Source organism: Grammomys surdaster, unplaced genomic scaffold, assembly GCF_004785775.1.
Source record: "Grammomys surdaster isolate TR1022 unplaced genomic scaffold, NIH_TR_1.0 724, whole genome shotgun sequence".
NCBI lineage: Eukaryota > Metazoa > Chordata > Mammalia > Rodentia > Muridae > Grammomys > Grammomys surdaster.
The window spans coordinates 387,185-408,533 of record NW_021605143.1 but is presented as its reverse complement, the minus strand read 5'-3'; the positions used below and the strand labels follow the sequence as shown (position 1 = coordinate 408,533).

The following is a 21,349-nucleotide window of genomic DNA, read 5'->3' as shown; positions in this document are numbered from 1 at the left end:
TATATACAAGAGGATGGGAGAGAAAACAAGAGCATTAAAAGATGTCTGGCAAGTTCAACCTTCAGTAGAAAACAAGGGGAAATCTAAGCCGGCATGCCGCTGCGGGTATTAACCATAGTACAAAACCAGAAACTAGTGTGATCCAGAAATACTCAGCCCTTGAACTGTGGGAATTAGGGGAGAATTTTAAGCAAGCAAAGGATGACCTCGTCCCAGCCTGACTTGTGAGGCTGTGGGAGATGGGAGCAAATGGAATCAGTCTGACTTGCTGTGGAGGCAGAATAACTGGGTAATATAATTCCTCAAGCCTCCTTAAGGCAAAGACTGCATGACCTGAGACTGTGAGGGAAGGCAGGGCTGTGATGGACTGGCTTATCAAAGCCATTGGGGACACTTGTTTGTCTCTGTCTGAGGTCCCCACAAATCACAGGGCCTGGGGGATTATGCACGAGAAACAAACACTACTGGAGGAATAGGAGTAAGAGGAGCTATGAACCCCAGTTCACTGGGCTAGAGAGAACTGTTCACAGAGGAGTTAAAGGAAAGGCTGATCCAGCAGGGACCTCAAGGCTGGTGTGGAGCTTTAGCAGCTTTGCTGAGTCAGTTGGTGGAGCAAGATTTTTATAAAATAGGAAAGGCTTTGGCAGATCTCAGTGGCTTAGGCCAGCTGGTAAAGAGGGTTTGTAAACTGACAGAGCATCCTAGAGGTGAGGAGAGAAAGATGAAGCAGAGGACAAGGTTTGCCTCGGTCACCCTGAAGACGGATGTGGCAAGATTCCTGTGGAGCTGGCATTGCTAAGGATAAAAGTGAGAGGAAGCCAGATTGTGTCTAAGGAGTGTGCATCTGAGCCTGAGGAACAGTGCAGAGAAGACGCTTTTGACAGAATAATACTGGTGCAGGTGATCAAGCCTACCCCAGGGGTGGGTAATTATCCCCTCAGACCAAGGAGGGTACATTTACCTCCATCAAAAGGTTCTAGGGGTAGAGATGGTTTGCCCAGTCAGGACCACCCCCAACAACCAGGTATGGTGGATGGAGAGTCAGCATCTACAGCTATATCCACAGTGCCAACCCGGGCAGCTCTGTCCCAGGGAGCCAGCAAGGAGAGCAGGGAGAGCATGGCCTTTCTCCTCCTTGGCCCTGAGTATGAACAAATTAAGTTCAGGCCCACAGAGTTTAGCAGGTGTGAAGAAATGTAGGGAGGCTCCATGAAAGAGCCCCAGGATATGGAAATACAATGTCTCAGAGAGCATGACTAAGGGTTATAGGAACTAATTAAGCCTTCCATCTGATTTAAGGCCCTCTCTACAAGAGAGAGTGCACATTTGATACAAAAGTCAGGACAAATCCTGTGTCTGGGGAGGACTAAAGTCCTAATGGGGAAGCAGCTGGGATGGACCTGTCAAACTGCCTGTGTGTGTTTGCTTCCTAGGGCATTTGTTATCAGCCTTAATTCAGTCACTGGTGAAGCAACTGAGAACAAGGGACTGCTACTGTGGCACACTGGCCTCTTTCTTAGCTATAGGTAGACATCTATAGTCCTTCCAAGGCTCTAGGCTCACCTTGGAAGAGGGGGGCAGAAAAAATGGAGGAGCCTTAACTGCTTCTTCTGACTCAAACATTCTGCCCTTCTGCAGGGAAGCTCTTTAAGGGACAGAGCGACTCAAAATAACTTCAGGAAGTACCTGAAACCAACCAGATTCACTAGGATCTTCTCTACCAGAGTGAACAAAGCTGAGCCCCTCTCAGAGGAAGTGAATCTAAGCTCCTGAGAAGATTCACAGAAGGTGAACTGTAAAGAAGACTCTGAGACCAGGTCAGCTGCCTGGATGTCTAGAAGAGGTTTAGACCCACAAGACACCTGGTAGGACTCTCTCCAACCAGTTGAGCTGCCTGTGGGCTGTGCATGTACTCCAGGTTCCTAGCTTTGTGAGCTGTCATCCATGCTGGGTGGGCTTTGGTCATGGAGCTTTGAGCCATTTTTGCTCCCGTTAACCCCAATAAAACTCATTGGTTCACCAAGTTGGACTTTGGTGGTATCTGTACATTGGTCTGTCTTGGGGTCTGTATCTGGGGTGAGTAGATGTGTTTCAGCTCCCCAGGAAAAGTGTTGTCACACATCATGCTTCTGGTGTGGCCTGTTGGAGAAAGGCTTGCTCAGGACAGTGTGGTCCTCTCGTTTTCAGAAGCCTAGGATCACCTTTGACCCCTCAGCCAAAAGGTCTTGCAGGGAGGACTGCTTAGCCATGGTAGTCATAGGAAGCAGCTACACTGTAGATCACAAGGTCCATAGAAGAATAGGACAAAGTCTGAGCCACCTACTGTGTGCAAGACTACTTACTGCACAGCTTCTCTGGTCTGGTCACTACAAAAGGATAAAGATTGCTCAGGGAAAATGCTGAGCCCCAGAGAGGTTAGTTGACTTTCCTTAGTTCACACAGGTCTATGTGAGCAGCCGGATCAGTGAGTACCCCTGCCTCAAAAGTTTTTCATGAGACATGGCACCATCTCAGAAGTCTTCGTTAGGTGTCTTCTCCCGTGAAAGCACTGTACCTTGCTACCTTGTTCCTTGTTCTTGGGATGTTACACAGTCTCACGGGCTGAGAGACTCAGGCCACTTTGAGCTACCCAAGGGCTCAGAGCTAGGCTTGGATCCTGACCTCCCTAGCCTACTTGCTGTGTGACTTTGCGTAGCAGCTGAACCACTCTGGGCCTCACTTTTTCCACCTAGTGTTCAGGGGAAGTCCCCGGGTAGATTTATTCACGAACTGTATGTCGGGGTGATGTCCTGGAGGTTGGACAGGGCTCACCTGGAAACAGCAACCCTACCCTGGCCGCGTTATGTAACGGGGTGTGCGGCGACAGAGCTTTGGGAGGCGGGGGATGCGGGGCGGGGCGCTCGAGGCTATTCCGGGCGCCGCTATTTTTAGCCCATTGATGAGGCTGCGTCGGCCGCCGCCGCCGGGATTCCGGAGACGTCAATGGGCGCGCGTCACGGTCCCCGCCCGGCCTCCCGCCGGGGGAGGAGTCGGGGGCGGGGGGCGCGGGGCGCGGGCGCGGCCGGAACCGCGGGCGGGGGCGCCCGGCGCGGTGGGAGCGGGAGGCGCGGCGACCGGGCATGGGCAACCCTGCGGGCCCGAGCGGGGCGCGAGCCCGGAAGGCGCGGGCGGAGACGCGAGCGCAGCCCGTGGGGCCAGGTGAGGGGCCGGGGCGGCGGGGACTTGCATTTGCCTATCTGCCTGTCAATGCGGCCCCCTTCTGCCCGCCCCGGGGGCGGCGGGGCGGGTGGGCGGCGCTGGGCTAGGCCAGGTCCAAGACTGCCTCCACGTCCCGGTGTGCGGGAGCCAGCAGTCCAGGCCACCCAGTAGGGAGACGCTGCCAAGGCATCCATTCGGGCTTGGGGACAGCGGTGGCGCCAGAGTGTGGTCTGCATGGATGCATGTCTCAGCCCCCACACTTGGACCCATCTGTTTATTGATAAGTGACCGAAGGGACTAGACGTGGTTTCAAGGCAAGTGACCTGGGTTTGGGGCTAGTGTAATAGGCATGTTCTGGTAGGCAGGTCCTCGATGTGTGTCCAAAGATCCTGTTGGACCTGGAGCTCTATCTACCTGCACTGGGGCATCACCTCCAAGGGGAACGTTCAGGTCACTGACTTGGACAAAGACTTGACAAGGAAGCCAAGCTTTATCCTGAGCAGGGGCTAAAAAGAATGACAGTGTACTGTGCTGTAAGGTCATGGTTTCTGATGATAGTGTTTGTGGGATCTACACCGGTGAACGGTCAGTAGCTCTGATAAGAAATGGTGAGGTCATGCCTGGATAGAGGTAAGCCTGTCGACTCAGGCGTACAGGCCCCATGCCTGACTCAGAAGCTCACCTATCCAGCCCCAGAGCTTCGTGCCTGTTCCTTAAGACGGACGCAGACTCCTATGCAATGGAGGCGGACTTCCACTACACAGGGATCGGGAGCCACACAGAAGGGATGCTTGGCCACAGGCTCCCAGATGTTGGGGGTCTGGGTGCTAATCACATAGCTTTGGTAGTTTTAAAACTGTGTTTAGGCCTGGTCACTATTCTCAATGAATAATAAAAAATGATTCCTTGTAGCACTTAAAGGTGAGATGTCAGTAAAGTTCTTTTTTTTTTTTTTCCAAATTCTATTTATTTATTTTATGTATATGAGTACACTGCTGCTCTCTTCAGACACACCAGAAGAGGGCATTGTATCTCATTACAGATGGTTGTGAACCACCACGTAGTTGCTGGGAATTGAACTTAGGACCTCTGGAAGAGCAGTCAGTGTTCTTAACCACTGAGACATCTCTCCAGCCTGTCAGTAAAGTTCTTAGTTGTTGCTTTTATTTTGTAGAGTTGTGTCCAGATCCATCACGGCTTTAGGAGCCCTGCTGTCCATGCCTTGCAGCAAGTGTAGATTTTAGTTAAGAAAACACTTGAATGCTTCCCAGAAAGGGCTTAGCAGGTTTCTGTCAGGTCCCTGCGGGAGCTGGCTAGTCCTAGGGGTCAGGTTTTTCTGATTCAAAATTATGATTCAACCAAAAGGGAGATTTGGTTTCAGTTGGATCTGTCCCCAGATAGCAGGGACAGCTCCTTAGCTGGGCTGTTCTCCTCATCTAGCTGGTCTTCCTGACCCAGCTCAAGTGTAGGCCTGTATGGGTCAACTCTTATCCCTCACTCCCACAGACCCTAGCACCTGCCCGTCTGTTTCAAACTGAAGGCCGTGGTGCTAGGCAGACGTTGTTTTCTAGTAGGAAGATAGATGAGAGACAAGTGGGAAGTCAGTACTGGGTGGGACAAAAACAGTTTAGTGTGGGGGTGGGGTGGTAGGAATAGGTCTTTGAGAAGGTTAGATGAAATGGAAACCTGATACACCGGGAGGAAGCAGATAGACAGACAGAGAGAGAGGCAGACAGGCAGATGAGGAACGGTAACTTCCCCGGTGGTGGAGGGAACAGCCAAAGCCAAAGCTGTGGGTGGTGAAGGATGGCCCCTGTGACTAGGGGGAGGGGGGGAGGAGCAGTAGGAGCTGATACTGAAGTTGGAGTGGATGTACACCTTCCTTTTAGAGGCCACCTTCCCTCTTTTGAGTCACCTCGGCCTTGGGTTTGGCCTCTACACAGCAGCTGGTGCAGTCCCGTTTGCAGCTGGGCCCCGGTGTTGGCTTGCTCAAGATCCCAAGGGCTCCCGGGTCTTCCCCTGTCCTGGGCACACTGCCTTGCTCACAGTAGCTCAGGAATGCTGAGCATGTGACTGTTAGGAGGGAGTTTTGATCTAGGGACAGGAGATGGGAGAAGACACCTGTTCTTCAGAGCTGTCAGTCACTTTTTGAGGACAAGGTGCTAGGCTCTTTCCCCTCTGTCAACAGGAGAAACAGACCAGGTGGGAACAGGGAGTGGGGTGTCAGTCCACCTTGTGATGACAGGCGATGTTTGTCCTGTTTCTGGTGCACGGGAGGACGATGACACACTCCCTCTGGGTAGCGGGTTTGACTCCTGCTTGCCTTCTGTTCCTGGCTAGAGGTGCCTGAGCTGTTCTATTAGGCTTCCCTGTCCTGTGTTTCGCTCATGTGGCCTTCACTTCTGATTGTGAGGGACATTAGAGAATCAAGCCCAGGGCTTTGTGCATGCTAGGCACATGCTCTACCACAGGTGAGGTGAAATCTGGGTATCTGAGCCACAAGAGCATCTCTTAGCTGGTGCCCTTGAGGCAGAGGTCAGGAGCATGTGACCCACCCATGGGCCTTCCCCTATCTCGGTCCTTCCACCTACTGTTGTGGAAATACCTACTTCTCCTTTCCCACCCCTCTGGCCTGCAACACGGTCCAATAGCTTGAAGGCACTGCCCTGGTTTGCTCTATACTCTCTCTGGTCTCAAGAGGGAAGGAAGAATGGTGGAGTGGGAGAAGGGAGGGGGAGGTGTGGTTGAGGGGCCATGACCAGTGCTAGAGGAGTGCTAAAGGTTAGGGTTGGGTACCTCACGGGCTTCTACTTGAATCAGAGGCCAAGTACCCAGTCCAGGAAGGAACCCGAATCTGGAGTTAGCCTTTTCTGTTTTTCTTTTTCTTCTTGTTTTACCTCTGCCTCCATCCTTGCACCTCTCCCTGTTTCCTCTGCTGGGGATTGAACCTAGGACCTTGCCCCTCATAAGCAAGCACTTTACTTTTGTCTCTATCCTTTCTATTTTGCGATAGGTTCTCACTGACTTGCCCAGAGTAGTCTTGAACTCCTGTAGTCCTGTAATCCTCCTGCCTTGGTCTCCTGACACAATGGGGTTACCGGCTGTGTTAAGAGGTCCACCTTTTGCATGTGTTCATTTAAAACCTCCCAGTGATGACACATAGCAATATATGTGCTTGGTTCTGTTTTCTGAGACAGGTCTTCCTAGGTAGCCTTGGTTGGCCTTGAACTCACAGAGCTCCCCATGCCTGCACCTCCCACCCTGTTATAAATCCTGTATGTTTTAAGCCTAATAACGGCCTGCGGCTGCAGCTTTTAGAGATATCAATTACATGTTGTGATTTCTTCCCTGACAAAGAAGCAGAGAGTGACTGTCTCATTTGTTGAGGGACTGTGGGCTGAAGCCTCGATTGGAACCTAGGTCATCTGATACTCTTCACCTCACTTCCTGTTCAGGGTCTGGTTTCCCATCATAGGATTTCAGAAGAGTCTTCTTGCTTGTGTTAAAAGACTGGGCTTCCTGAGACCAGAGAGGTTCACATAGAGTCTTGCCCTCTGGGGACCTCTGGGCTCTAGGGCTGAGCTGGAGCCCTGTAAGGAAGGACAGGTACTCTGTCCTAGCATGGGCCACTTTCTCTCTGCTACATATCCCCGTATTCCCAGGGGCTTCAGGCAAGAAGGAAACAGGCACGTTGTCAGAGATAGGATGCCTTCCTGGCTCTGAGATGCCCAGATGCTGTCCACAGCTCCCAACCACCTTCTTGTCCCTCAGAATCCATTGCCCAGATTGTCTTGTTCCCCTTGTGACCTGGATCCTCCCCCAGTTCCGACTCCTTGGTTCCCAGCCATATTGTCTCCAGGAGCGCGTATGTCCCTGATGGTTGTTTGCTCCTCACTAAGGCTAACTCCTCTGTAGGCCACCATGGACAGAGGCCAGCCCCTGCTCCTCCCTGGTGACTTGGCTGCATTGCTGGGCCCTGAAGGCTGAGGGAATTGTGTGTTGACAGTCCTATTGGCCCACCCGGAACGGTGAGTATTGCTGCTGTCCTTGGTGCACCCCTGGGGCCCTTGAGCAGGTGGGGTTCGATGGAGGCAGAGGTGGGTGCAGGGCTGCCTGGAGAGGATGTGGTCTGGGGGCTGAAGGGGGAAGCCCTGCCAAGGCGAGGCGGCAGGCGAGCTAGGTTGCTAAGCATGGGAACATCTGATTTTTTTTTCAGACGTGGGGTGATGATGCGGGGGTGGGGACGGGGAAGCCTTATGTTCTTAACAGTTTAGGCTGGAGCTCTGGGTCCTGGTCTCATGGCTGGGTGAGGTGACAGCTGCTCTTGGGGCAGCCTGTGCATGGTTCCAGGAAGCTGGAGGGTGGAGTGGGTAGCTGAGGGCTGGGAGCATAGCGAGGGCATGTGGCTTTGGGGGTTGGCCTGGTTCCAGGGTGTAGGTACTGCACCGGGGAGGTGCAAGTCCTGGATCATACCTGCTGAGCATGGGGACCACCCCTGTCACCATGGTAGCGTTCATCCAGTATTCTTGAGAAGGAAAGTCCCTAACCTGTGGCCAAACCCAAGGTGTCCTAGGTTTGCTCCTCCACTTACTGCATTACAAAGGAAAGTGGCTTCTCATGGTTCCACCAGGAGGGAGGCAGTGTGGGCTGAAATGGAGAATTCTGGTCTGTGGGGCTCCCAAGGAGCCCAGAGGCTGGCTGATGGTTGAGAACATCCTTCTCCAGATGGTAGATCTGTAGGAGAGGGGGAGGGCTTTCTTACAGGGTCCCTGAGATGCTGGAATGGGGCTAAGAGCACCCAAGATTTGGTCATCATGCCTAGGAGAGCTGGGATTCAATCTAGCACCCTGGATGCAGGCCCCAATACTCTCTTCCTCTTTCTTTGGGACATAGGGCCATCTTCAAGCAACAATTTCTCGGTTTGGAAAACTCTAGATGTGTGCCTCTCAACCTTCTTGATGCTGCTACCCTTTAATATGGTTCCTCATGTTGTGGTGACCCTCCAACCATACAATTATTTTTGTTGCTACGTCTTAACTGTGATCTTGCTACTGTTACAAATTGTAATGTAAAATAATTTTTGTTGCTACTTCTTAACTGCGATTTTGCTACCGTTACGAATCATGATGTAACCATCAGTGTTTTCTGATGCTCTTAGGCAACTCCCAGGAAAAGGTTATTCCGCCTCCAAAGGGGTCTCGGCTCACAGGTTGAGAACCACTGTTCTAGGCAGTTGTAAGACTGCTCATGATCTCTCTCAGTGTCTTCAGTTCTATGGAGCTGGTGATTAGCATGCAGAGTCTCATGGAGGTAGCTAGAATAGGAAAGACAGTGCGCAGTCAGCCTGGAGGAGAACAGGAGAGACCTGGGAAACAGGGCTCCTGGGAACTGGGTTGAGTGTACACATGGGAGCCAGCTTCTTGCTGGCAGTGGGGTCCATAACACCAACTTATGTTGGGGACAGGGAGAATTACTGTAAGTGGAAGGGTCAGGTGGCCCTGGTCAGCAGAGATCTGGACTTAGGGAGCACGTGAGTCTGGATGACAGCAGTGGCCAGGTGTCTCCCTCCTCTTGACCCATGTTTCTACCCCCAGCCCACTCCTGGCTTCCTGAAGACCCAGCCTTCCCGTTGGGGGCAGCATTCGTGTTTGCTCTGTTGTCTGGGTGATGTGACTGGGTGGAATTCCCATGTCAAATATATTGCCAATGCCACCCTAAGGGGCTGCCAGCCAGGGCCCCGTGAGTGTTAGAGCTGCAAGTCTTGTGACGTGGGCACCTGTTTGCCAGGCCTGGGCATGGGCCCAGGGTCATGCTCACTCTGGGGCTCCCGTCAGCTGACTATTTTGGGCTCTTGCTGACCTGGGCCAAAGTCAGGCCCTAGCCAAGAGAGCCTTGAGGCGGCTCTCCCGGTCCCCAGAGGCCAGCTCTGGTTTCTGCTATATAAACAGAAGAGGACACACTGGCTTGGGGACAGTTCCCATCCAGAGTCTGCTCAGCTAGTGCATGGTCTCAGCTGGGAAGGACAGGCTGGCCAGCTGTCACATCTCTCCACTGGGTTCTTTGAGGCTGTGGAAAGACCCCCTAACTCCCCCTGCACTAACCCTGGATTCTTCTTTTGCCCTCTGGGTCTGTGAGGATACACACTGGTAAGTTTGGGGACTGGGGACACTGAGGCACAAAAAAAAAAAAAATGAGCTGTTTGGATTTTCCCCCATTCCGTCCATCCTGCCAGATGTTCTCCACTGTGAGTGGCAGGCTTTGAAGGAAAGGGAAGGGAGAGGAAGAGAAGGTTGGTAGGGAGTCCTGTAAACGGAGAATGTATCCTGGCTGCACTTGGTGGTGGAAGTCAGCCTTGGGACTGACGAGGACGTGGGAACAGATTTGTCCTCTTTCCTCAGACAGTGCCCACAGATTGCCTTTACGGGCTGGCGGAGGCCTCCAGGTTGCTCAAGCAGAGGAAGAAAGCAGCGAGCTGGGTGTCCATTTGCTTATCTCAAGGTTGCTCTCTGAGTAGTGCCCCAGGCTCCCTGTCCTGTAGGAGCCTGCAACTGGGCTGCCCATAGACATTTTGCTAATCCTATTGTCTGCTCTCCTGTCTGTCCCAGGTGCTTTGGGTGCCGAGAAGCAGGGTTGTAGTGAAGCCGGCTTGCCTCAAACATGCTCCCCGGGACCTGGGCCAGAGGCAGCCTCTTTCGTGGGAGGCTCCTATGCTCTCCTCCTCCGTTCTTTAAAAAAAAAAAAAAAGTTTCCCCTTTCCGAACATGAGTCTCTAACTGAATCCAGAGCCTGCCACTAAAAATACTTTAACAATAGGAAAGTGTGGCAGTCTTCCGGCAGAGGTTCCTTATCGGGGAGGTTTTATTTTGGAATTTGACTTTGTGCAGAGGAGGTTGGGTGGGGAAACCTGGAGCAGGGCTAAGGAAATTTGGTGGGTGTGGGCGTTCTGTCAGGTAAGACCCTCCGAGGCGGAAAACTGGCCAGTAGAGATGCACCCAAAGAGCTTGTGAGGAGGGAGAAATGAGGTAGCCTTTCACAGAGAACTTGGAGCTCTTCTGTGTCTTCCTGATCTACCTGCCAGTTCCTCTTAAGGTCTGATCTTATTCCTCTATGCTGTGTATTGGTTTCTTCTGCCTGGGAGATAGATGAGGTACAAAAAAATCACTGGACTGAAGGTAGCTTCTGCGGCTATGCAGACTTCCTTCAGTAATAACACCCCCCAACCCCGTATTAATGGAGCACTTTCTGCAGAGAGAGCTTCTGGGTAGAACTGCTGAACTGCTCCTGCTTTCTCTCACCCAGCCCCTCAGAGGGGATGGGGTTACTGTTCAGGTCTCAGACAGGGAGAGTGTAACCCTGGTTCCTGGTCTGTCCCTGCCTGTCCCTTGCCACTCTCAGGTTTCTGCTGCCAGTTCCTGGCATCCAGATCTAAGCTCTCCGTTTGGGGGTTTAGTTTTCTCTCCCCTTAGTGAACTGAACTCCCCACTGTGGAACTTAGGGTCTCCCTAGGGGGCCATGGGACCTGGCCAGGTTTCACTGTGTAGATATAGGCTGGCTTAGAGCAAGATACCTGTGATAGTTCTTCCTCAGCTTTTCTGTATTGAGGGAGGGGAGTGTGAGCCTAGGGCTCATGGGCTAACTTGGGAACTCAAACTGGGAAACCTGTTTTTTGAGGGGGGAACGTAAAAATATATGATCACTGCAGGGCCTGGAGAAGGACCAGGAAATTAGGGCTGGAGACCTGGTCTTGACCCTTCACCTGGGTTCCCAGAGCTGCCCTGGGAAGCCCCTGAGGCAGCAGGTAGCACTTCCCTGCCCACAACACAAACCCTCATGCCCACTGCTAGGGCAGGAAGCGGAAGTGGCCTGGTCAGGGCTGGCTGCAGGCTCTGGGGCTGAGCAGGGGAAGCTCCCGGGGCTACTTCTCAGTGGAGGAAACAAGGCTTACTCCCTTGACCCACCCCATGGGAAAAGCATGGGGGTTGTGGGTGGGGACAGTCTTAGTAAAAGGAGGGAGGTTCCTGCCCTCCACTTTACAGGATGGGGCCCAGCCCAAGGGGCATCGTGGGAAAGGGTTGTGTGAGTCCACTTCCCCTATTCCCTGTTTACCCAACTCTGTGGAGGAATGATAGTGGACACTGCTAGCTCAGGCTACTTACTGTTGAAGAGTAAAGGCTGTAACGGAAAAGGCTTTCTGCAGGAAAGGGAGACAGTGCACTATCCTCGTGTTCCTCACACATGGTTGGGAGTGGGTCTGAGTGAGAGTCTGTCATCCCTATCATCTTGGGCTCTTCCCTGACCCTGTTTTCTGAAACTGAGTCTGAGTATGCGTTTCAGGTTGCCCCTGAACTTTCAGTGGTCCTCCTGCCTCAGTGCTAGGCCATAGAGGTGTGCCGCCATGTTTTTCTCATGTGTTGTGTTGCAGCTCCTCCTGACTCCCTGTTCTGAGTAACTGTTTATAGAACAGACATATACTGAGATACAGCTACTCTGATTTCAGAAATGTACACTTGAAAGAATTTGAATTCAGTCGCGTCTGGCTACATCTGCATCCACTTAAATCAGCGGCTCCCAATCTTCCTAACGCTGCAACCTTTTAATACAATTCCTCACGTTGTGGTGGCCTTCAACCATACAATTATTTTTGTTGCTACTTCATAACTGTAATTTTGCTGGTTATGAATCGTACTGTAAATATCCGTGTTTTCAGATGGTCTTAAGTGACCCCTGTGGAAGAGTTGTTTGACCCCTCAGGCAGGTCATGACCTACAGGTTGAGAACCGTTAAGAGCTTGGGATGTAGTCTGATGACCAGCCTCTCTAGAGCCAACACACTTGAGGTGTGCTAGAGTTCCAATCATCCAAATCAGGAACAGCCCCACCCAAGACTCCCCCAGAAACACCTGTAACACACTATGGTCTGACCTGCTTCTGAAGTTGCATTTACAGCTATTGGAGTCAAAGCAGCAGAGTCAGCGTGAAATGGGAGTTAGAGGATCTGTTTATAAGATGCAGGTTGTAGTTTTAAGCTCGGGGTGGGCAGGAAGAGGGCTGAATGGATGGATTCAAGCACGGTGTCTTGGCACCAAGTTTGACCGTTGGTTGGTATCTTGCTTCTGGACTTCCCTCCCCATACCAGTGAGAAAAGGCTTCTTAGGAATCAGGGAGCCTGCCGGGCAGTGGTGGCGCACGCCTTTAATCCCAGCGCTTGGGAGGCAGAGGGAGGCGGATTTCTGAGTTCGAGGCCAGCCTGGTCTACAGAGTGAGTTCCAGGACAGCCAGGGCTACACAGAGAAACCCTGTCTCGAAAAACAAAACAAAAAAAGGAATCGGGGAGCCCAGAAGCTGAAGGAAGCCGTCCATGATTCCAGCAGAGGGAAGGAGGCTAGAGGGTAGGTCTGTGGCTGACTTTGCACTGCAGAGAGGACAGGATTCAGCTGAAGTACCTTACCTAGGGTGCACTGGTAGGCTGGGTCCTGGTGTGGGGCCTGACTGGATAGCACTGATTTGTATCTGCAGTTTGTTAGTTCTTCTCCCTGCACTTGGTGGGTTTTGGACATTCACCTCTAGTTTTGGACACAGCTCTCAAAATTATTCATTCTCCTTTCACCCCCTGCAGTGAGTAGTCGAACCTTGTTTGAATCTTTTTTTCTTTTCTTTTCTTTTTCTTTTCTTTTCTTTTTTTTTTTTTTGGTTTTTGGAGACAGTGTTTCTCTGTGTAGCCCTGGCTGTCCTGGAACTCACTCTGTAGACCAGGCTGGCCTCAAACTCAGAAATCTGCCTGCCTCTGCCTCCCACGCACGTGCTGGGATTAAAGGCGTGCGTCACCACTGCCCGGCCCTGGTTTGAGTCTTAAGAGCAAGACTTGGTGATCCATTGACAGGCTTCTTGCCCGGTCTGGGACAAGGTTTGCTCTAGGCTTTTCAAAGTTTGCATCAATTATATACCTGCTTCTACCTTGCAGAGCTCTGGGCTAGTGTTCTTGGACAGCCTCTGGCCCACAGGGATGAGGCCCGCAGGGATGAAGTCTGGGATGCCCCCGAGTCCTTTTTGCCTTTCTTCTGTCTGTGCTAGGGTCCATGCTCCACACTGGTGCCTGTATGAGTGGCTCTAGCTATATCCCCACAGAGAATCTCTTTCTGAGTATTGATGGTAGAGTGTAGCATCACACTTCCTGGTAGCAGCCACCTCCGTTCCTTGTCTCCCTCTGGCTATGAGAAGGCAGCCTCTGCAATGTGTAGTGGGTTGAAGGAAGTTGGTCTGGGTGAGAGTACGCTCTTGGGTTGTCTACTACGAGTCCTCTGCTGCTTACCTGTCAGCTTCTCCCTTGGGGTGGTCTGTGCCACTTTTTGCAAAGGCAAAATGGTGAAGAGGGAGGATAATGCTAGAACTCAGGATGGCTAAGGCTAGGCTTCAGAAGACTCTGCTGAAGACAGGATGTGCACCTGCTTCTGCTGGAGGGAAGAACCCTCTTGGCTTGTCTTGCTGGCATATTAAAAAGACATTTTGGGAGTAGAAGCATCTGGGGCTGGGTGGAGAGATAAAGTGGAGAGCCAGATGTGACATAATCAGGGCTAAGATTATATGTCCTTTAGAGCAAAGATGTCCCTCCTCATGGGACCCCTGGGTCCTGTCTTTGATAGTGGTGGCTTCCATATTTAAACAAAAGCCCAAGTAAACTTTTGTGCAAAGGCCCAAGGAAAGAAAAATCCAATTATGGATGATATGGGGTGGGGGTGGGAGGGAAAGGTCCAGGATGGCTCCAGTTGGTATCCTCCTGTCAACACTTCATCTTCTCCTAGGTGACTTTATGTTCTCGTGGCTTGGGAAAGCCCAGAGCTGTGGACTCAATCGCAGCATGACTACAGTTAGCTTGGGGGTTCTGGTAAGTTCTGAACATATCACTGAATGACATCAGCAATGTATGAAAGCTGCTCCAAACGCAGGGGACAGCGGTTTGGAAGGAGTAGCAGGCCGGTTACGGAGGTCTTTTGTGGTGCTGGGATGGACTCCAGGTTACAAATGCTAGGCAGGCGCTCACCCTCAGCCCGTTTTTAAACCGGTTATAGCCAGAATAGGAGGTTATTGGACAGTCTCCGTTAGGCTGCTGCACTGGTGGGCTGGTGTTGGTTGTGACTGGCAGCAGAAATGGGGTGGGGGTGGGGGACAGAGATACTGCAAAGAGAATTCCTGGTGAGGAAAGTTAACCACCGAACCATTTCTCACACCCCTTCCTTTCTCTTACCTCGCTAGCAAACGAGGGTTCCGTAAGCTTAGACTGGGATGGAGATGTGACCTGCAGGGTGACAGCTCCAGGTGGGTGCAGGCTGGTCTGTACTTTGAGTACAGCCAAGGCTGGGCCATTCCCTGCAAGCAGTAACTGGTTACAGCTGCTCTCTTCACTGCTGAAGCAGGTAGTGGGGAGACAGGTGGTCCCCATCAGGGTCTGGGACCAGGGAATTAACAGGAGAGTGTGAAAGGGGCTCCTTGGAGATTGTGGTATGGTCCTGGGTTCTAGACCCCAGTGTGCTACTACCTAGCTTAGTGACCTTGAACAAGTGCCATTGTGTCCCTGAGTCTATTTATAAAATGGGGAAGAATTGCCATGAGTTTGGAAAGATTTCTCAGGCTCCACCCGGTTCTGAAATTCGGCAATTTCTCAACTAGGGTGCATCCATCCTGCGAGGGGTTAGGGAGGCCACCGCTGAGAAACCAGCATCAGTGTGGAGCAGAGCCCGTGGACCAAGCCTGGCAAAGCCATGCCCTTTCGGAAGGGACTTTGAAGGCCAGATCATCATCAGGAGCGCCAGGAGCGAGGATAGGGTTCTAACTGTCATTCCTGAGATTAGAGACCCCACTAGGCGAGACAAATCAAGTGCACATTGCCAAGGCTGAGGCACGGGCCCAGCCCACCTCCCATCTTCTAGGTGTGTCCCAGAATTGGTTGCCTCAGCCCTGAACTGCCCTGGCTGCCCAGAGTGGCGGAGAGTGACACACTAGGTATCCAGGACAGACTGGGAAAGCGACAAAGGCGGAGCAGGGCCTGGGGTTGGGGTGGGCAGGAGGGAGAGGGCGCTGTTGACACTGGGAGCAACTGGAGGGGAGGAGATCCGGTTCTGGGGAAGCCCTGCGGGCGCAGCTTTACAACACCCCCTCCTCCTGGTCGGTTATTTCGGACCCCGGGACCCGATCCCGGGTCCGGCTTGGGGAGCCTAGTGGGTCTGGAAGCTGCTATATTTAGCCGGCGCGGCGAGCGAGAGGAAAACTATTTATAGATCAAACAATCCGCGCTCCCTGCGTCAATGGAACCCCGCGTGCGTCACGCGCGCAGACATTCCAGGCCCCCCCTCTTCGCCCCGCCCCCTCGGGCTCCCCGTCCCCGCGCCTCCTCCTGGCCGCCTCCCGCCGGAACCGCGCCGCCCCCCGCGCCCTTGTATGGCCAAAGCTCGCCGGGACATGTGCGTCAGTGGCGCCCCCGCCCCTCTCCATGCGTCACGGAGCGCTTAAGAGGTGGGTCGGGCTCGCCAGGGGAGCCCCAGTGCAGGAGGCTGCGAAAGTTGGGGGAGTGTGCGAGAAGGACTGCGGAGCGCACGCGGGACCAGGCTGCGACTGGGTCGCTGGTCCCGGCCACGGGGAGCGGGAGCCTGCTGGGTATGTACCCCGCAGGGAGCGTGCATCTGTTTCTAGGGGTGGTGCATGAAAGAGATGGGGTACGCGCGGGCGGAAAGGGTGTTTTCGGGTCGGCTTACGAGGAGGGGTGTGTAGTGTGCATTTTTGATATTAAAAGATAGTTCTTGGGGTAGGATGAGCGCGGACTTGAGGTTTAGGAAGTGGACAAAGGGTCTGTAAGGTGTTTGGTGCCAGTAGGTAGTGGAGGCTTGTCCTGGAGTCGTTTCCTCCTAGGATGCCCAGTGTGAGGCACTCTGTACACTGGGTTTGGGTGTTGATTGTGGGGTAGGGGGTGTCTGAGCATGGGGCGGGGAGAAGGTACTCAGAGCTTCAGAGTCCTGGGATCCGTCCAAGTAAGATTGGATTTCCCTCCGGGGTTTTCAGCCCCTTTCCCTAATGTTTACTTCAATGTAACACTTCACTGGCTGTATTTTTCTGATTCTCTTACCGAACTTTCTGTCTGAACGGTGCTAGAAGACCTGGGGATTGCTGAAGGAAATGGCTCTCTAGATTAGCTGGGTAATTGTTGTGTTCGATTAAGTTGTCAGAGTATCTGGAAGCATAGGAAGGATTGTTTTAGCAGTACCCTGGTGCAGCCAGGGAAAGGGGCACGTGGAGACTGGGTGGAAGTTGCTCCTGATGGAGTTTTGGTGTGATACTGACTAGGGGAGAACCCTTCTGTCATCCCAGACAGGCTTGCAGACCCCAGTGCTTTCTGTTGAATCTCTTAAGTAGGGTGCAGCCTGCGGGCTTGTTCACCTAACAGGTGCTAGCCACGGTGTTGCTAGGACCTGCCCCAAGCCGGATTCTCCCACTCCCTCCTTCAACCCCGCCTCTTCCTCCTCGTTGAGACACCCCCACCCCGTCAGGAGGCTAAGTGGCTAGGTGCAGGTCTGTATCTTGTGTTGCCGACTATCTGCCTGAAGCAGGGTAGATTGGTGGGGGTTGATCCGGATGTAGGATGTCCAAGTGGAGAAACAGGATTTGAATGGCGCTGGAACAAGTGCCCAGTCCTGACTGGCTGCCACCCTCCTTCCTCCACCCCCAACCCATCCCTGCCCAGGCTGCTTCTTGCAAAGAGAGGCAGAAGTGGCCATATTTATTTCTCGCAGGTGCTGTATGCCTGAGGGACTTACCACACGGGAGGCGGGGCTGGAACTGGGGGTGGGGGGAGAGGGCACTGTTTTCTGGGAATTATATGCCTAGCCAGTGGTGGAGCTGTCCTGTCCAGGAACCCAGGGGTAGGGTGGGGATGGGAGAAATACTGGCACTAGAGGGTTTCAAGGGCCAGCAAGTGGTGACAATCTTTTTCCCAGTACCACCCCACCCTCTGCTCCAGCTTGTATTCCTGTGTGGCTTGTCTTCTCAACTAGAAACTGTACAGACCCCAGACTTGGAGTTGGAAAGGGACATTAGTTCCTGGAGCCTCCTCTGCAGGTTTTTTTGAGCAGATACGAACTTAAGGGCTTCCTCTAGCTATCTCTGGTCATTCAGGTGCTTCAGGTTTGGGTGTGTATGTTACTTTTGCTGAGACCCTGGATGTTACAGGAATGAGACATCTGCTTTAGCAGAGGGACACAGGCAGGGACAGCTTGCCTCTGTGCATCTACTGGTAGGATCCTCTCCACTCTGCCTAATTAGCTTGTGTCTGCTGCTGAGTTCTGAGTGTTCTTTTATAAAATGACCAGGTTAGGGGCTGGAGAGATGGTTCAGCGGCTAAGAGCACCCACGTGGCAGTTCACAACTGTTTGTAAGTCCTGTTTCACGGGGATCTGACACCCTCATACAGACACACCTGCAGGCAAAACACTGACTTTCATTAAAAATAAATAAAAAAATAAATGACTGGGTTAGCTGAGAAATTCCTTTTGAGAGCTGTCCTTTCTCTTGTCCAGAGACTTCTTTCTGGATCTTCCCCACCTCCCTTCAATATGTGGTATTTAAGGTTTTATTTTTGAATTTTTAATTGTTTTTAGTTGCATTTATATGTGTCTCTGTGTGTGCACAATCTTATGGGTGTCCTACAAGGATAGAGACATCAGCTGTCCTGGAGCTGGAGTTACAGATGGTTGTGAGCCACCTGATATAGGTGCTGGGAACTGAGTTTAGGTACTGTGGAAGAGCAAGCAGTACATGCTCTTAACTGACCAATTTCTCTAGCCCCCAGTATATGGTATTTAATGGTCTGTAGCAATGTTACCCAACTGGTTGAGGAGCTGGGGATAGAAAGGAGGCCTAGTTCCCCACAACTCCTGGAAGCACCCCAGAAAGTACAGAGTGGGTGCATAGCCGCAGATGGTAGGATTGGAGTGTCTGTGGGATCAGAATGCAGAGGTGAGGTGGGGCTGCTGTCTGGTGCTGCTTTTTCCTAAGGCTATTGTGGTAGACAGTTGTACCTTGACCCTCAGATTCTACTCCATTTCCAGGCTGTCTGTCTCCACAGACACTGTGTGGGGAGGTTAGGAAGGGGTGTCCAGAGCCTAGGATGTGTCTGGGAATGTATTTCCAGGAAGTGACTGATTGAAAATCAGCAGATCTGCTCCTGGGGGGTGGGCTGAAGCTCTGTGGGTTGCCTCTCCCAGCCCCAACCCATGAACAGGGAGGCCGGGGGTTGGAGGAACACAGCTTCCTCCTGTTCCTGCAGGGACTTTGCTGGATAGATGCCTTTCCTAGTTCCCAGGCCCACTGGGGTGTGGCTGGACTTCTGACTGAGCCCTCTTGGACCGGGTCTCTGCCTATGAGCTTTGTGGCTCATTGAGAGAGTGCTTGGGCTGTGGGATTAGGATTCTTGGGTTCTGTAGGCCTGCCACCCGGCTGCCCTGGGCCTATGTTTTTTGCCATGTTTTTTGCTTCCCTCACTGAGCCCTCCTCCTCCCTCCCTTGGGTCTCCTCCCTCTCCAGAGATGCCCTGTATCCAAGCTCAATATGGAACACCAGCAGCGAGCCCAGGACCGCGTGACCACCTGACAGGCGACCCCCTGGCCCTCGAGTTCAGCAAGTCTACCATGGACCTGGCCAGCCCCGAGACAGCACCCACCGCACCTGCCACACTGCCCAGCTTCAGCACCTTCATGGACGGGTACACGGGAGAGTTTGACACCTTCCTGTACCAGCTGCCGGGGACGACCCAGCCGTGCTCCTCAGCTTGTTCCTCAGCGTCCTCCACGTCTTCCTCCTCCTCCGCCACCTCTCCCGCCTCGGCCTCCTTCAAGTTTGAGGACTTCCAGGTGTACGGCTGCTATCCTGGCACCCTGAGTGGTCCATTAGATGAGACCCTGTCCTCCAGCGGCTCTGATTACTATGGCAGCCCTTGCTCAGCCTCCTCGCCGTCTACACCCAACTTCCAGCCGTCCCAGCTCTCTCCCTGGGATGGTTCATTTGGCCACTTCTCCCCCAGCCAGACTTATGAAGGCCTTCGGGCGTGGACAGAGCAGTTGCCTAAGCCTTCTGGGCCTCCACCACCTCCAACCTTCTTCTCCTTCAGTCCTCCCACTGGTCCCAGCCCCAGCCTGGCCCAGAGTTCCCTAAAATTGTTCCCACCACCAGCCACCCACCAGCTTGGAGAGGGAGAGAACTATTCCATGCCAGCGGTTTTCCCGGGCTTGGCACCCACCTCTCCAAACCGTGACACTTCCGGCATTCTGGATGCACCCATGACCTCCACCAAGGTGCGGAGTGGGGCTTCGGGTGGCACCGAGGGCCGCTGTGCTGTCTGTGGAGACAACGCCTCATGCCAGCATTATGGCGTCCGCACCTGTGAGGGATGCAAAGGCTTCTTCAAGGTATTTTGCTGTTCTGCGTGACTACATCCTGTTGGAGGTTGGGACGGATCATCCACTGGGATCTGTGGTGATCTCCCTTGAGGTTTCTTCCCAGCTGGTTCTGTCCTGCTGAAAGGGGACAGGTGTGCTATCTTAGGGGCTGGGACCCTTTATTCAGCAGGGCGCACAGCTCTCTAGGGCTGCAGGAAGCTGGGGAAGGGGGCAGAAGGTGTGTGTGGCTTGCAGTGGTGCTCAGGAACAGAAAATCTAGTGGGCAGCCTCTGGTCCCCCCTCCTGCCCCCGTCCTAGGGGCGAGGGGCCACAGGCACTTGTGCTCCTGGCACTGGATGAAAGGACACAGGCAGAGGGTTTGGTTCTTGCTGGGGGTGGACTTGGGAACAGGCTGTGTGTTTGTCCCAGCGCTGGGTTGCCTGCTTAGCTTCCCCTCCCACCTCCAGCCCCTTAGCTCTCTTCTCTGTGCCCCAGGAACGGGCAGGTGGACACACGAAGACACCTGTTAGAACAGGTGTCTGGACAGCCTTGGGAGTTCCCAGCCCCTGGTCTTGGGTTCTGGGATCTTCCTTTTGAGGTAGAAACTTCCTCCAGTGTCTCCCAGACTTCTCTCCCTGATCTGGCCCTCCATTTCTCCCTCCCCTACACCCAAATGTTAGGAAAATAGCTATGAACAGAGAGCGCTTTTGTCTGCATTGGCCACAGGATCTGGAAGGTTCCCTCCCCTGGGCTCCCCCCCCATCCCATGCTCTGACAGCCTGTTCCGTGTCCCCCCCCCCCCAGCGCACAGTACAGAAAAGTGCCAAGTACATCTGCCTGGCAAACAAGGACTGCCCTGTGGACAAGAGGCGGCGGAACCGCTGCCAGTTCTGTCGCTTCCAGAAGTGCCTGGCTGTGGGCATGGTGAAAGAAGGTGGGTGGCAAGATGGTACCCTTGGCATAGGTGACCTGATGGGGTGGGACAGCCGGGCTCACCAGGATCTTCACCTAATTCCCACTCCTACCTTTAGACTCCAGCCCCTAAAAGTAGGTGTAGCTTCCACCTGCTTTCTGGGAAGGGTGGGGTGGGAAGGGCCTTGTGGGGTCCTGGCCATGGTCTGGGTTCCCCATCTCTGACTTTTCAGAAGTGGGGTGTATAGTGTGCACTGAAGACCCCCCTTCTGCTGGTCCCTTCATTTCCTTTCTCAATATTGCCTGTTTCTCTGCAGTTGTCCGGACAGACAGTCTAAAGGGGCGGCGAGGCCGGCTACCTTCCAAACCCAAGCAGCCCCCAGATGCGTCCCCTACCAATCTCCTCACTTCCCTCATCCGGGCACACTTGGACTCTGGGCCCAGCACTGCCAAGTTGGACTATTCCAAGGTGAGGTCTTGCCCGCCCATCTACCCTGTCCTAAGAACATACACAATGCCTTTGTGCCTGTTAGGGAAGGCTCTCCCTCCAGGGCAACATCAGGAAACAAGGATCCCCTCTGCACTAGCTAGTTGGAGAAATGCACTGGGGTGGGCGTGGGGTCGGGGAGCCAATTACAAACAGCTGCCGTAGCCCTGGGTTTCCCTGTGGGAATTGACAAGCACATGGGCCCAGTCTAGGGATCTTTTGCACCCCTGGATCTGGTGTCCCAGAGCATGAACCTTTGTAATGCAGCTGATGCAGGCCCTGCTGTGGAGCCAGTGTGTGACACAGCTGTGTGGCGCAGGCCCTGCTGTGCAGCC

General features: G+C 53.3%; 1 protein-coding gene across 4 annotated transcripts in view; it reads left to right on the top strand.

Annotated features, from left to right (window-relative positions):
* The first annotated feature begins 7,124 nt into the window (after positions 1-7,124).
* The window catches only part of Nr4a1 (nuclear receptor subfamily 4 group A member 1), a 16,591-nt gene continuing 2,366 nt past the window's right edge, over positions 7,125-21,349 (top strand). Inside the window, exons 1-5 of one of the 4 annotated variants that reach the window (XM_028782216.1) lie at positions 9,178-9,344; positions 13,997-14,079; positions 18,765-19,645; positions 20,420-20,549; positions 20,845-20,996. In XM_028782216.1, coding sequence (XP_028638049.1) covers positions 18,767-19,645; positions 20,420-20,549; positions 20,845-20,996 — 1,161 coding nt within the window. In that variant the 5' untranslated portion in view covers positions 9,178-9,344; positions 13,997-14,079; positions 18,765-18,766. Of the gene's footprint in view, positions 7,227-9,177; positions 9,345-13,996; positions 14,080-15,730; positions 15,846-18,764; positions 19,646-20,419; positions 20,550-20,844; positions 20,997-21,349 lie in introns of those variants that run through there. The other 3 variants (XM_028782217.1, XM_028782218.1, XM_028782215.1) reach the window with 3 other exon arrangements.